General features: G+C 41.2%; 1 protein-coding gene across 1 annotated transcript; it reads right to left on the bottom strand.

Annotated features, from left to right (window-relative positions):
• Positions 1-12146: 12146 nt before the first annotated feature.
• pth2 (parathyroid hormone 2) lies at positions 12147-14205 on the bottom strand. Its single transcript, XM_041266084.1, has 2 exons — positions 14099-14205; positions 12147-12546 (listed from the first exon to the last, which is right to left on the bottom strand). Exons 1-2 carry the CDS (start codon positions 14203-14205, stop codon positions 12147-12149), a joined length of 507 nt encoding a protein of 168 aa, XP_041122018.1.
• Positions 14206-15380: the final 1175 nt, after the last annotated feature.

Here is a 15380-nt window from a genome sequence, read left to right as displayed (position 1 = left end):
AAAGCACCGTGGAGGAATTTTGGCCCACTCCCTCATGCAAAACTGCTTCAACTGAGTGACATTTATGGGTTTTCGAGCATAAACTGCTCGTTTCAGGTCCTGCCACAACATCTCAATAGTTGTTTAGGTCTGGACTTTGACTAGGCCATTCCCAAACTTAAAATTTCTTGTTATTCAACAATGTTATTCTGATGTAGACTTGCCTGTGTGTTTTGGATCATTTCGGCCACTCCTGGGAAGATTCACTACTGTCCCAAACTTTCTCCATTTAGACAATATGGTTCTGACTGGTTTAGTGGAGCCCCAGAGCCTTAGAAATGGCTTTGCAACCCTTTTGAGACTGATAGGCATCAACAACTTTTTTCCAGAGGTCTTCAATTTCTTTTGATCATGGCATGATGTGCCTCTAGAACCTGTGTGCTGACAACTTCACTTTGATGGAAAGGGACAAAGTTAGTCAGATTTATATTGGGCAGGGCTGGCCCAAATCAGGTCTGGTTGTTAACCAAAGTATTCAAACAGCTGACCCTAACTATACTTTTAATTGGGTTGAGTTAACTAGGGGGTGTGGCAGAATGAGCGTAGTGGTGGTGAAAAGCAACGGACTCCAGTGAGTTTATGTGCCTGGTTTTATTATCCTTTCCACAAGGTCACCAAAAACGCACTCAAAGAAATAATAATAACAATAAACAAATAAGGAAGCCAAGATACACAACAATGTGTAACCCAACAAAAATAAGGAAGCCGGGGTACACAACAATGTGTAACCCGACAAAATAAAGAAAAACGGGGTTGCAGTCCCAAATAGACAAACAACAAAAACAGTCCGTCTTCCTTTAGTAATCCGCGAACGGGAAAAACACACGGGATAATTAATCCGGCACTTCCGGCACTTCGAACGGGTTGTCGCTCAAAAAAAGTATTCCGGGGAGCATCCCGTTAGTGCTCTAAAATACAAAAAGGAGATGGGTTAGCAGGTAAGCCCACAACAAAGACATCCCATCTTTCAACTCCCTGCTTCTCTCTCTCTCTCTCTCTCTCTTTCTCCTCTCTCTCTCTCTCTCTCTCTCTCTCTCTCGTGGAGGATTGTGGGAAGGGCTTGCAGAGAGGTGGAACGCCGGTGCGGTAGGACCGGGAAATTTAAAACTTTATTTATTTATTTATCTATTTATTTATTTATTTATTTATTTATTATTTTGTTTGTTTGATAGTTACTTAGTTGTTCTTTTTGTGTGTTTGTTTGTTCGTAGGTTAGTGGTGTGTGTGTGTTTGTTTGTTTGTTTGGAGGGTGTTTGGAGATCCCGTTATGGGGTCTCGTTCAGGAGGGCTGGGGGCTCTCACCCGCCGACACGGGGTCCGTTGCCTGCCTGACCCCGGGGTTTCGGTGGAGGAGTGCCTGCTGGCACTAGGAGAGGTGGTGGGGTTTGAGAATATTATGTCGGCGTCAAGAATGAATAAAGCGCTGGTAATATTTTTAGTGGAGGTGTCTCTGGTACACAAGCTGGTAGAGGAAGGATTTACAGTAAAAGGTGAATTTGTTCAGGTTTCCCCTCTAGTAACCCCGGTTACGAAAGTTATTATTTCTAATGTGCCTCCGTTTTTAAAAAATGAGCAATTAGAAAAGAATTTAGCTCGTTTTGGTAAACTGGTGTCCCCGATTAAGGGAATCCCGCTGGGGTGCAAAAATAACAGTGTTAGGCACGTCATGTCGTTTAGAAGGCAGGCGTTTGTCTTACTAAATGATCCTAACCAAGTCATTAATGTTGCCTGGAATTTTAACGTGGAAGGGATGAATTGTGTAGTTTTTGTCAGTTCCGAAACGATGAGATGTTTTTACTGTGGAGAACAGGGACACCAGAGAAAAGCCTGCCCGAGAAAGGAGGCTAGAGCGGAGACAGGGCAGGATCAGGGCGATGCTGGCGGGGAGGAAGTCGGGGGTGTTGTGAGCGGGAGGAAGAGGGCTGAGCCGCGGCGAGGCTGACCGAGGGCTCCCCCAGCGCAGAGGGAAACCGGAGCAGAACCACCAACACCACGGCCTCGCACAAAGAGACCCAGCCGCAGCCTGTCACTGACGGGTTCGGAGGATAATACCGCTACTACTGAGAATGGTGAAGAATCATTCAAGGTAGTAGCGAAAAAGACACGAATTCAGCGGAAGGCTGCAGAGCTGCCGGATGGTAGAGCGCAGCCAGTGCAGAACTCCGAACCCGTGCAGACAGGGAGACTGCGGACTCCAGGTGGGGCGTCAGTCCTTCCCAACGCGGAGGAAGAGAACACAACGCAGGGTGAGCCGGGCGCGGTGCAAGACTCTCCGCTTGCTGAATCTCAGCCGCCTGAAACAGTGACGGCTGTAGCAGAGACCGGTGTCGAGGAGTCGGAGGGAGCTGCGGAGGAACGGATTTTCGGGGGCGAGTGAGAGGACAGCGCGGATGAGATGGAGGGGGAGCTCTCTGACTCCTCGCTTATCTCAGACATCCCTGATAGCCAACCCGTCAGTAAGAAAAAGTTATACACACTTGAGCAGGTAAATGATTTTATGATAGAAACAAAAGGGAAAAGGGGAGTAGAAATAGAGAGTTTTTTCCCTGATCTAAGGTTATTTCTCCACTCCGCTCACGTTATAACAAGGAAAGCCACAATAAAAGAAATTGATCAGCCAAAACGTTATAGATTAAAAAAAACTGTTCAGAAAATTAAAAAGGATCTTAAAAGTGGTTCAAAATCTCTTGTTTAAAAATGGCTGTGTTTTATGAAACTTCTTTTATTACTTGTTTTAGTGTTTTAGTTTTTTTAGCTATGATGGAAAGGTGAGTTTTTATTTCTTTTAATCTAAACAGCTGCAGACAGTCTTTTAAGAGGGCACAGCTAGTCGAGTTTTTATAGCAGAAGCAGGCGGGGGTGGTGTTTCTGCAGGAAACTCACTCGGATCAGGAGAATGAGGAGGCGTGGCGAGCGGAGTGGAAGGGGCTGTGCGTGATGAGTCACGGCGCTAGTACCAGTGCAGGAGTAGCCGTGCTTTTTAAACCCAGCCTGGGGGCAGTTTTACTAGATATAGATGAAATCGAGAAAGGGAGGATTTTAAAAGTAAGAGCTAGGCTGGGCAGTACAGTGTATGTTTTTATTAATATTTATGCCCCCAATAGAGGGGGCGAACGAATTTTATTTTTTAAGAAATTAAAGCAAGCTCTTTTTAATATTAATAATAATGATGTGGTGGTAGTAGGAGGAGATTTTAATTGTACTGTTAATTTTAATATTGATAGAAATAATGATGAACCACACCCTCAGTCCTCCAGAGAGTTGGCTGCATTGTTAGAGTCCAGTGACCTGGTTGACATATGGAGATGCCTGCACCCCAGTTCAAGACAATACACCTGGTCTCAGTATCACACAGACTGTGTATATAGAGCAAGACTAGACCGGTTTTATACTTCTAAAAACGATTTAAATAAATTTATCAAAGCAAGAATCATCCCCAGTAGTCTCTCTGACCACCACTGTCTATTAATTACAGTATTAATTCAATCAGAACCCCACAGAGCATCTTACTGGCATTTCAATGTAAAATTATTACAAGATGTAAAATTTAAGCAACAATTCAAACTTTTTTGGATAATTTGGAAAAAAGAAAAAGCACAATATAAAGATTTAAGACAGTGGTGGGACATTGGCAAAATACAAATTAAATGTTTTTGTCAACAATATACTATAAATGCAACCAGGTCACTGAACACAGCCGTGAGAGAACTGGAGTCCAAAATCCTCCTCCTAGAGGAAAGTTTAAATTCAGAATTTAAAGAACAGACCCTGGAGAACCTAAAGGAGCAGAAAATCGCGCTGGGGAGCTTGCTGAAGGAAAGAGTGAAGGGGGCGATTGTGCGTTCCAGATTCATGGAGTTGAGAGACATGGATGCCCCCACTAGTTTCTTCTTCAACCTGGAGAGGAAGAGAGCGGACAGTAGACAGCTGTGTTGTATCAGGACTCCTGGTGGGAAAGAACTGCACACCCGGGAGGAAATCAGCAGAGAGGCGGTGCGTTTTTACAAGGAACTTTATAATAAAGAACTGTGCAACATAGAGGACACTGAGCGGCTGCTCCAGGGGTTACCCAGCCTCAGTGAGAAGGAGCAGATTCAGCTGGACGCACCGCTGACCCACCAGGAGATGACCGCCGCTGTCAAGCAGCTCTCCAGCGGAAAGGTTCCCGGGATCGATGGACTGCCAGCAGAATTTTATAATAATTTCTGGGATATAATGGGGGAGGATTTGCTCCAGGTTCTGAGAGAGAGCCTCAGCCACAAGGAACTGCCTCTTAGCTGCCGTAGGGCAGTGGTTACACTGCTGCCCAAGAAGGGAGACCTATGCCAGCTTAAAAATTGGAGACCTGTGTCAATTTTATGTTCTGATTTAAAGATTTTATCCAAAACAATCGCTAATAGATTAAAAAGTGTTATTGGAACTGTAATACATATGGATCAAACATATTGTATACCGGGTCGCTCTATTTTTGATAACTTGTTTTTTATTCGAGATTTTTTAACTGTAAGTGATATTTGTGATTTTAATGTAGGAATGGTCTCCCTGGATCAAGAGAAGGCTTTCGACAGAGTCGACCACACCTACCTCTTTCATACACTGGAAGCCTTCGGGTTCGGTCCTGGTTTTATTTCTTATATTCGGCTTTTATATTCCAACATTTTTAGTATTTTAAAGATCAACAATGGGCTGAGTCAGCCCTTCCCAGTGTGCAGGGGTATAAGGCAGGGCTGTGCCCTGTCTGGTATGCTGTATTCACTGGTTATAGAGCCCCTGCTGCACCTGCTGAGGGTCAGGCTAGCTGGATGGACAGTGCCCTCCTCGCCCTCCACACCCTCCTCTGCCACAGTGAAGGTGTCTGCCTACGCAGACGATGTGACTGTGTTTGTGAGGGGGGATGCAGATGTCCAAGCGCTGCAGCAGACTCTAAATGAGTTCCAGAGAGCATCTTCTGCCAGAGTAAACTGGGCAAAATGTGACACCTTCCTGTCAGGCGGCTGGGATGAGGGCACCCCTCCTTTCCTGCCTGAGGGGCTGAAATGGAACAGAACAGGTATTAAAGTGTTGGGGGTGCACCTCGGAACAGAAAACTACATGAAAAAGAACTGGGAGGGTTTGTTGGATAGGGTGAGGGGGCGGCTGCAGAGGTGGAAGGGACTGCTGGCTCAACTGTCCTTCAAGGGCCGGGTGCTTGTTATTAATAATCTGGTGGCCTCTAGCTTGTGGCACAAGCTGGTATGCCTGGACCCACCCCAGGGCCTGGTGAAGGAGATCCAGAGAGTGTTGCTGGAGTTCTTTTGGAGCGGGAGACACAGTTTGAGGCCGGCAGTCCTCTACCTCCCTAGTGATGAGGGGGGGCAGGGGCTAGTCAGCATTGCCAGCAGGGTGGCAGCCTTCAGACTGCAGGCGGTTCAGAGACTCCTGTACACTGAGGAGGAGGCTCATTGGAAGAGGCTGGCCTGTTTCCTTCTCAATAGATTTGGGGGGCTGGGGTTAGGAAAACACCTGTTTTTAATTGAGAACACCAGTTTTAGTAAAGCAGGACTTCCTCCTTTTTATCAAAGTATTTTAAAAGCCTGGCAGCTGGTGAGGGTGGAAAGGGATGTGGAGTCCTTGACAGGGCAGGACCTGTTTGAGGAGCCCCTATTTTTTAATCCACTCTTTCCAGTTAAGTTCCTCCAGTCGATGACGCTCTGTGCCAGTTTTTTAAAAGCAGGTGTAACCAGGATGGTCCACCTGTTAAACCTTGAGCTCTCCTGCTGGCTAACTGCCTCCCAGCTAACTGCACAGCTAGGCTGGCACTCAGAGAGGCTTGCAGAAAGACTGATGGGTGAGTTGAGGGGCTGCCTCTCCCCGCGGCTCAAGGCAGTCCTGAGGGAGGAGTTGTCCAGAGGCACAGAGCAGAGACAGCTTTCCTTATTTCCAGGGATGATCGTGTCACCAGCAGTAGGTGAGGAAGGTGAGGGCGGTGGAGAGAATGGAGGGACTTTGCTTAAATTGCAGAATGTGGAGGAAATGATCTTTCACACAATGAATGGAAAACAGATATACAAATTGTGTGTTAAAGCCACAGAGTATAGTAGGCTAAGGGGTCTGGTAGACTCTAAGTGGCGAGCTTACTTGGCTGTAGAGGAGGGGCACAGGCCGGTGTGGAGGGTGCTGTACAAGCCGCCTCTCGCCAAGAGAGTGGGGGACCTGCAGTGGAAGATTCTACACTGCATTGTGTCCACAGGCAGGTTTCTCCATAGAGTGGACCCCAGCATCAGTGAGCAGTGCGCTTTTTGCTCAGCAGAGGAAACTCTCTTTCATGCCTACAGTGAGTGTGAGAGGCTGCGGCCACTTTTTAATTTACTGCAGGGAATCCTGAATAATTTAGGGGTCGTTTTTAGTAAGGAGCTTTTTATTTTTGGGGTTCTATACAGTTTTAAAATGAAAAACAGGTGTGTTCTTATTAATTTTTTATTTGGACAGGCAAAATTGGCTATTTTAAAGACAAGGAAAAATCAACTCTCTGGTTCTGGACTGACCAGTTTAGTGGTTCAGTTCAGGGTGCTCGTGGTCAGCCAGATCAGAGTAGAGTTTGAGTATTTTAAACTGGTCAGTAACCTGGAGGACTTTCAGGAGAGGTGGTGTGTGGGAGACGCCTTGTGTGCTGTGAGTGAGGAGGGGGAGCTCCAGTTTTTGTTCTAATTTTATTTAATTTTTGTTTTACAGTGTTTTATTTTTGGCTTTTATCTGTTTTCAACAAAGTAAAAAAAAACACTGTTTAATATTGATTTTTTAATGATCCTTTTATTTTGTTTAAAATCTGTTTTTAAGGAGAACACGATATATTTTAGGATTTTTTAAATTTTGCTCAGGCAGTAGGAATCTTAACTTTTGTTGTGTTTTACCTTTGAATTTTAATGGATTTTATTTGGAATATTTAAATAAAGGATCTTAAAAGTCAAAGTCTCTCTCTCTCTCTCTCTCTCTCACGCACAGCACCTTGGCAGAAGGAACAGAACCCTGGGCCATGCCCCCATTTGTACGCTTCGTCCTGTCCCGATTGGTCAGCAAGGGCAACCACCATCTACCAATACCTGATTGCCACCTCGCTTCCCGACCGGGTCAATGATATTGCGCACCGCGGCGCCACCCCATTTCCACGTGACCGACCCACCTCCCGGGTGGGTGACTGATCCTCTTCGATAGCGTCCTCACCGGTCGGGAGGTAGATCTAAAACAAGAATCCATTCTCTCTTTGTCACAGGGGGGCAATAACTTTTTCACACCTGAAGGTTGCATGTTTGATTACCTTGCACACTAAACAAATAGAAGAAGCACCAAACTTTGGTGTCTTTTTTTTTCTCTCAGACTCCCTCTATATACTACTACAACCCACAAAAACATCTGTCCAAATTCAATGTGAAAAATGTCAAAAAATGCAGAAAATCAGAAAGGGGGCAAATACTCTGTTCTGTTCACTCACTTTGCATTTTGTTAATTGATAAATATTAACTAATAACATTCCATATTTTTCAATGCCTAAAACTTTTGCACAGTACTGTATGTACTCCTCATACTGATCCTCATGCTGTTCAGACAGTATACCTGATTTTTTGTGGACCTCCTTTCACTGTGTGTGTGTGTGTGTGTGTGTGTGTGTGTGTGTGTATATATACATAGTCACAGTATAACCCCTATATATATATATATATATATATATTTTCTTATATAAGATATTAAATTAGGGTAGAAATTCTTCACCCAAAAATCTTCACCCCCAAAAAGCTTTTCATAATCACTAAACCGGACATGTTTGTCCGACATAAGGAGGTGTCGGGTTTAAAAATAATACAATAAAATCACACACACACACATGCATTTACAGTTCTTGATCTATTTTAAACACAAATCATTGTGCTGAAATAACACTAATGTGTTTTGGGTGGGCTGCACATTACACTATGTAAAAATATAAATCTGTACAGCAGTAAAATCAAATGAATACCTAGTGCACTTTGTTTGTATGTTAGCCTACTGGTAATGCAAAATAAATCATGCTGCTGCATTGTACACATTGGTGTGCAATATGAATAAAGGATTATTTTAGATTTAAAGTAAATGATTTTAGAGGTTTTTTTTTTTATTTTTTTTTTATTATTATTATTTTTTAACTTGACAATTAACACACAAGAGATTGTGGTCCTATACAGATGCTCAGAAAGAGCTGGAGGGGTTAGTGGCACATGTATGCAGTCTATTGCTCCCAACAAGCTAGAAAACCAGAAATGTCATAGAAATGTGTTTTCAAGGCTTGTGAGTACACCCTGACTGTAATGAATATTAGGCATTTGGGTGTTCGCCTCAAAAATGCATTGAGAACAGCTGGCAACGCACCAAATAAAAAGCAGACTGGGACATGCCAGCAACAATTGCGACTGTTTAAAACATGCTTTCAAAAGTTCTTAACAAATTGATGCAATTGTAAGTGTCGCAATTGCCCGCAGCTTTAGTACATCTCATTACAATAGTTTTGATCCCTTGATCTCGAGCCTGTTTTTGCAAATTTCTGCAGGAATGCCCAGAATTACATATTCATTTAAGGCTAAAGCACAAATAAGAACTGCAGCTGCAAAGCATTCATTAAAATGATGCTAACAGAGTTACATTTGTTTAGTACATTTCACGCTACACTTCTGACTGGTTTGCATGTGGTTTGCAATGAGTGTGACAGACGCAACACTTTAGTACATCTACCCCTTAGGGTTATAATTACTGTTTTTAAATGTTTTTAATTGCTTAAATATGCATTTACATGGAAATAAAGGATTAGGCAACGTTATACATGAAAATCAATGGATTTATTTTTCTAACATATTTTCACCGTAATCAAATTTGGTATTAGTTCTGCAAATTAATATTTTTGTGCATGAAAAGGGTCAAAACACACATGATCACAGCTACTGGGGATGAGAGACTGAGCCATCTTTAATATACCTGTGCACAGCTACTGGGGATGAGAGACTGAGCCATCTTTAATATACCTGCGCACAGCTACTGGGGATGAGAGACTGAGCCATCTTTAATATACCTGCGCACAGCTACTGGGGATGAGAGACTGAGCCATCTTTAATATACCTGCACACAGCTACTGGGGATGAGAGACTGAGCCATCTTTAATATACCTGCACACAGCTACTGGGGATGAGAGACTGAGCCATCTTTAATATACCTGCACACAGCTACTGGGGATGAGAGACTGAGCCATCTTTAATATACCTGCGCACAGCTACTGGGGATGAGAGACTGAGCAATCTTTTGGTTATTGTGAACTAACCTGACTAAGCAAAAATATTAGACTTACAGTGTTGTGAAATTTGCCAAGATGAAAGCGAGCTACCCCCTTTTATTTTATTTTATTCATGATTATCTGTGTAAACATGTTATTTAAATCTTCGCTAAATATTTTTACTTTCATCATTCACTGGAATGTGGTGCTTATTTAGCAGGTTGGGTTCATTGGTTTATATTTGACACAAAGTGTCATTCTTTGTGGAAAGCAGGTGGAATGTATGAAAGTTAATTGGCGGTAGAAAGTATGTATCAGATCTGGCGAGATGTGTGCAGGTGGACACTCTAAAGCAGAGGTGCCCAAAGTCTACAGAGCAGAGGGCATTGTGAGACACTGGGATGCAATGTGACCAAATTGCATGGACTGCAAATTTCAAGCAACTTTTTTTCAAACGCATTTATTTGTTTTGCTAGCCTTTTCAATATTTCAGCTTAAAACATAACTAACGTAATAAATGTAAACCCTTTCTTAGTATTTATTCTCTCTGTCAATAACATTAACCAATAGCAGTAGCATTTATTCATGTTGCCAGTGACAATACATTCAATAAATAATTCAAATTCAAATAATTTACTGTATTACTATTGTTGATAAAAGTACATTTAAAACCTAAAAAATTGGCATTTATTAACCATGCAAATGACGGCAACAGGAACAGCCAATTTAAAAAAAGTGTCAAATTATATCATTAGCATTTATTCATGTTGTCAGTGACTATAACAAGCCATTCTATGAATTGTGAAGAATATCATTACCATCTGTGCACACGGTAGGTGAGGTGGACTAAAAATAAAAATATTCCTACATTATTATGGGAGATCCTACATAACCCTGCTCCCCTGCATGCTGCTTCATATGAAGAAGAGCTCTGGGAACCTCTACCATAAAGGCGGCTGGTAATCATGTGCTTGGCAGCTGCTCTGTTCATTGCATGCCACATACAAGGTTCAATTGGAGAGACACTGTGGGACGCATTAAAGGGGTTGTCAGGCCATGCTTTGGGCACCCTTGCTCTAGAATAAAGTTACACTGCATTCTTACCCCTGGCTCTTTTGTAAAGCCTGTGCAATACATGACTGTGGCAGGGTGAAAGCCCTAAATGTAAATAGTGTGTGTGTGTGTGTTGGGAATATAGGGATTACAGGGAGGGAGTTAAAATCCTCCCTGCCAGACTACATGTGAGAATGTGGATGGAGCCTTAATTGAATGATTAATGGTTAATTAGGCTTCAGCAGCACGGTATTTAAAGAAGGGAAAATCCTTTGTTTGGGGAGGTGTTTGAGAGGAGAGCTGATATCATTTATTTTAAGAATAAGAACAATGTTGACAAAGCACAGCATGCTATCTTGTTGTAAACTGGCCTAATTACTGACTATTTTTTTCATTCATGATGTTATTTTGGGCAAAACTTTGAAACAACGAGGTTAAGAACAATAACAACAATTTAAAAAACAAGAACATGAAAATACAGGAAAAAAAAAACACTTGTTCAAACAAATTTCAAAGTTCACTTCTCAGAAAATACATCCCATGGTCATATGAGCATGTGTAATAGCTCAACAAGATCCAGTTGAAATAGTTGTATTGTCACAAATAATTGTACATCATTTTCTTTTTTTTTAATTGCCCAAATAATTGTAAAGGATTTATATTCTGCCTTCCTGCTGTGCTAAGAAAGCCAGGTTTATAGATATCGATGATTTGAATGGTTAAAATTAATAATTATTCCCCAAATAAAACGATATATTACAAATACAAAGATTTTCACAGGGCTCCAGTTATTCTGTAAAAAAGAAAAAAAACTCCTTCTTGGCTCTCATTGGTCAATGCATGGTAAGATTGACAGAGGAACCAAACAACGGTAGACCTGATCCTGATTTGGGTTGTATTTTGGCTTGGGGTCCTAGCATATGCACACTAAATATTCCGAAAAGTATCCTCTGCTTTCAATCACTCCAAAAATATTTTTTGCGTGGGCATTTTTTTTTTTTCTGTAAATATACTGTTAAATCTCATTTTCTGCCTGTCTTGTGATCTCAGTTAGTTTATGTATTTCATGTTGTGGTCGTGCCGCTGCTTTAATTAGTGTCACGAAACAAGCACATTGCAAATGTATTCACAGCTCTATGAAAAAATAATCTTGTCCTTACCACTTTTTAAAACAAATAAATGACATACATTTTGCATTTGCATGTTTTGACTAAGTTTACACGAGTGTTTAAAATTTTCAGAAGTTATAATTTTTCAAGAAATCATTCCCTTTATTTAACCAGGTGAAATCAATGAGGACATTTACAGTTGTCACTGTGTTGACCTGACACAGAAAGCTATTGAAAACAGACTGTAGACAATGCTCACTGATATGACATAAATAAGAAAAAAGCAAGCAACACAAATAGATCCTTCATGGATATGATGTCCATCTAGCTTTCCAGTTGCATACATTAGCTAGTTAAGCATTGTTATCCACCTAACCAGGGAAGGGTTACATATTGCAAAAGCTATAGGGCATCAACCTGGGGTAATGACCCCTGTCCTCTTTCAAACCTGTTCGCCATGAGGTTTGAGAGGCAGAGAAAGTGGAACAGAGAGAAATAAATGGGACAAAGACTGCAAAGAGAGAGAGGAAGAAAGTTTATTAGAATTTTATTAGGCAACGCAACTCATATAACTCAACTTACTTTTATTTACTCAGATTTTTATTATTATAATAGACCTAAAATGAAAAGGACAGGAAGAAATCAATGGTTTTGCATGAAATATGCTGTGGTTTTTATGGTGAATTGACGACCAGCAGTTTCTGCATGTAAGAGTTGAGCCATTTCTGTCTGTCCATGGCTGTCAGTAGTTTGCTTTTTTCTCTAAATGCTGCGTCATCTGCTACCACTATATTCCTCTTCTCCGCGTCAGCAGCCTGCGCTGACCAATCAGAGGGCCAGTTCTTGCCCAACCCTTCTTCTTGGACCAGGGACTCTTCCTCTGATTGACTGCTGGGCAGCCAGGCCAGAGCAGATAGGAGGCGGGGTTTGAGCTTGGGGGCGGTGAGTTCCGGTGGGGACATCATTTGAACGCTCCAATCACGAAGGGAGATGGAAGGGTAGAGCACCTCCCACTGGCTGTGGAGTCTTGGAGAATCATTAGCGTCACTGATTGGAGGTGAAGAGAGGCTGGAGCTGGCAGAGAGATTGACAAGAGAAGGAAAGAGATGATTGTAATATACAACACCTTACACTGCAACATCCTCCATAAAGAAAGAAAAAGGCAAATAAACACAAGTAAACATAAAAAACACACCCTGTCACAACAAAGCATATTTACTCACTGCATGACATTGTAGGATATGTAGACACAATCACTGGTAACACCATTTTGTAAGACAAACTAATGTTTTGTTTTTGTTTTTCTGTGATACTTGAATGTAATTAACTTTGTGCAGTATGTGGTTATGTGTCAAAAATGAAATTTAAACTAATCAAAAACAAAACATCCTATATAGCACAAGAACACCTTAAGTTTCACTTCTCAGAAGTCAGAAAGCAAGGAATTATAAATTGTTTTGAGAAACTGACCAATCACTGTTGAGGGTTTGTCAAAGTTCTGTGTTTAGCAGTGGAATCTCTGATATTGTGATTTATAGAAAGTGAATGTATGTGTAACGGGTAATGTTGTGTGATACACTGCCGTTGAGGAATATCCCCTGTCGGTGAGATGAGATGAGATGAGATGAGAGGAGGTTAAAAGCTTTAAAACCATGAATGCCTACGAGCCTGGTCCTTTCGACCATCCACCCAGCCCAGCCTCCTCTCTGTTAGATATACTTTTCCTTTCATAACAGAAATAATTTTGAAACCAACTTGCAGTATAAAGTTTTACTATTATTAAGAGCAATAGGAAAATATGAAGCATCAAGTTTGACTGTCACACACATTCTCTATTTGTCCAGGGGCCACATGCTTCATAAAAATCCATGCTTGCACAGTCATCTACACAGAAATCTCGTAATAACCTAACTGAGTCCTAACCTTCAAGTCACTATCAGATTTCAAATAGGCTACTCAGTCCCCCAGCAGGACGGCTGTAATATTATTTCCTATACAAGCGAAACTATTAAAAACACTGAAGTTCCAGGGAACTGTTACCAGACGAAATGACAAGCTGCACATTTACATTTTACTTCAATTAATGTAATAAATAATAACTTAATCAGTACAGTACATGGGCAATGGGGTTCATTTCTACCAGAGAATCTACAAGATTATTGCAGAAGATACAAGGAAATCATTTTGCAGACACAAAAACACGAGTTATTAATATAATTACAGGTATTCGGGCATATACTGTACTGTGCCCATAAGATGGTTCATTCTGGTCAAAGTGTATGGAATGACTGACTGATTAGAATGGTGTGTGGAAATGGAAAATGTTGTGTTTCCCAGGTCCCTCCTGATAACAATCATGGTATGCAACCTAATTCATCTTTCCTGGTATGTGTATAATAAAAAAATAAATAGAAAAGATTATTTAAAACTCAAGCCTTCTTGTTTCTAGGTAATTTTTGGGGATAGCAGACAATTCTGTCCATTATGATCTTATATAATGATCTTTAGTATATAGTATTTGCACAGCCTACCACTTGTATATAGGACACTCTACACTGATTTGCGCAGCCAGTATTTTCCCAGTATATTTGGGTCTTGCTGTAGCCTCTCGTAATGGCCTCCTTACCCGTCTAAGCTGCGGAGGTGAGGGAGAGCGTATCCGGAAGACAGCAAGCCTGACAGCAGAAGAGCCAAGCACAGGGACCTGGACCGAGGTGCAGAAAGGGTCTTCATTATCTGAAGAAACAGTCAAGTGAATAAGTGTATGGTATATAGGGAACACACTTGAATCTCTTTCTGAATTGTAGACAGTAGATGAAAGCATACAGTGACGATATTCATTCTTAATATCGCAGGTTAGATAGCGACAATCATTTTGATATTTACTGCAGCTGAAATTCTCTATTCCCATGAAGTTTGATTGAGAAACACATGCCACATTGTCACACTGTGATACATAAGAGTAGCCCCAATGAACTCCTGGGTCTGATTTATGAGTGATCACCTGTTTCTATATTCCAGTCGAATCATTATTGGTGTTGTGTTTCAATAAGACAGGTAGGCTAATAAAGCTACCCACTATATTCGGAAACGTGAACCACGCAAGGAAAATGTGTTCAGAATAGTCTTGGAAATTGCTTTTGTGTAATTCCCCAGGGATTAAATCTACTATGAGGGAATATAGTGGAGGCAGTCGTACGCATGTATGTATGTATGTATGTATGTATGTACTTTTTTCATATATCTGAAGAACCACTTATCTTGATACTTGGTATAACCGTTATTTAGCATTGAGATATTGCAAATATCAGATCTTGCAGATATATGGGGATGTCTGTCCACAGTTTTGGACACCTGAATGACACAGTTCTATTTTTGCATATATTGTGTCTGGAGATCTTCTTATACAAATGTCACAACAAAGTATATTTACTCACTGCATGACATTGTAGGATATGTAGACACAATCACTGGTAACACCATTTTGTAAGATAACTTAATGTTTTTGTTTTGTTTTTTTTTCTGTGATACTTGAATGTATTTAACTGTGTGCAGTATGTGGTTATGGCTGCTTATAAAAATGAAATTTAAACTAATCAGAAACAAAACATTCTATAAAGCACAAGAACACCTTGTACTTTTCACTTCTCAAAAGTCAGAAAGCAAGGAATTATAAATCATTTTGAGAAATCAACCAATCACAGTTGACGGTTTGTCAAAGTTCCGGAACATTTTATCCCCTGTACAGATGTCCTCCCCTGCATTGAACTTATGGCGTAGTTCTGTGTTTAGCAGTAGAATCTCTGATGTTGTGATTTACAGAAAGAGAATGTATGTGTAACGGGTGGGGTTGTGTGATACACTGCCGTTGCAGAATGTCACTTGTCGGTGAGATGAGATGAGAGGAG

The sequence above is a fragment of the Polyodon spathula genome, chromosome 12 (genome assembly GCF_017654505.1).
Source record: "Polyodon spathula isolate WHYD16114869_AA chromosome 12, ASM1765450v1, whole genome shotgun sequence".
NCBI lineage: Eukaryota > Metazoa > Chordata > Actinopteri > Acipenseriformes > Polyodontidae > Polyodon > Polyodon spathula.
This window is presented reverse-complemented; position numbering and strand designations above follow the sequence as displayed.

Bases quoted from the DNA above. Each gene is read 5' to 3' on its own strand.
- pth2 (XM_041266084.1), bottom strand. From the start codon at position 14,205: ATGAAGACCCTTTCTGCACCTCGGTCCAGGTCCCTGTGCTTGGCTCTT. The intron at 12,547-14,098 runs GTAAGGAGGCCA...TCTCTCTGCCAG, and splicing joins CACCTCCGCAGCTTAGACGG to CTCCAGCCTCTCTTCACCTC.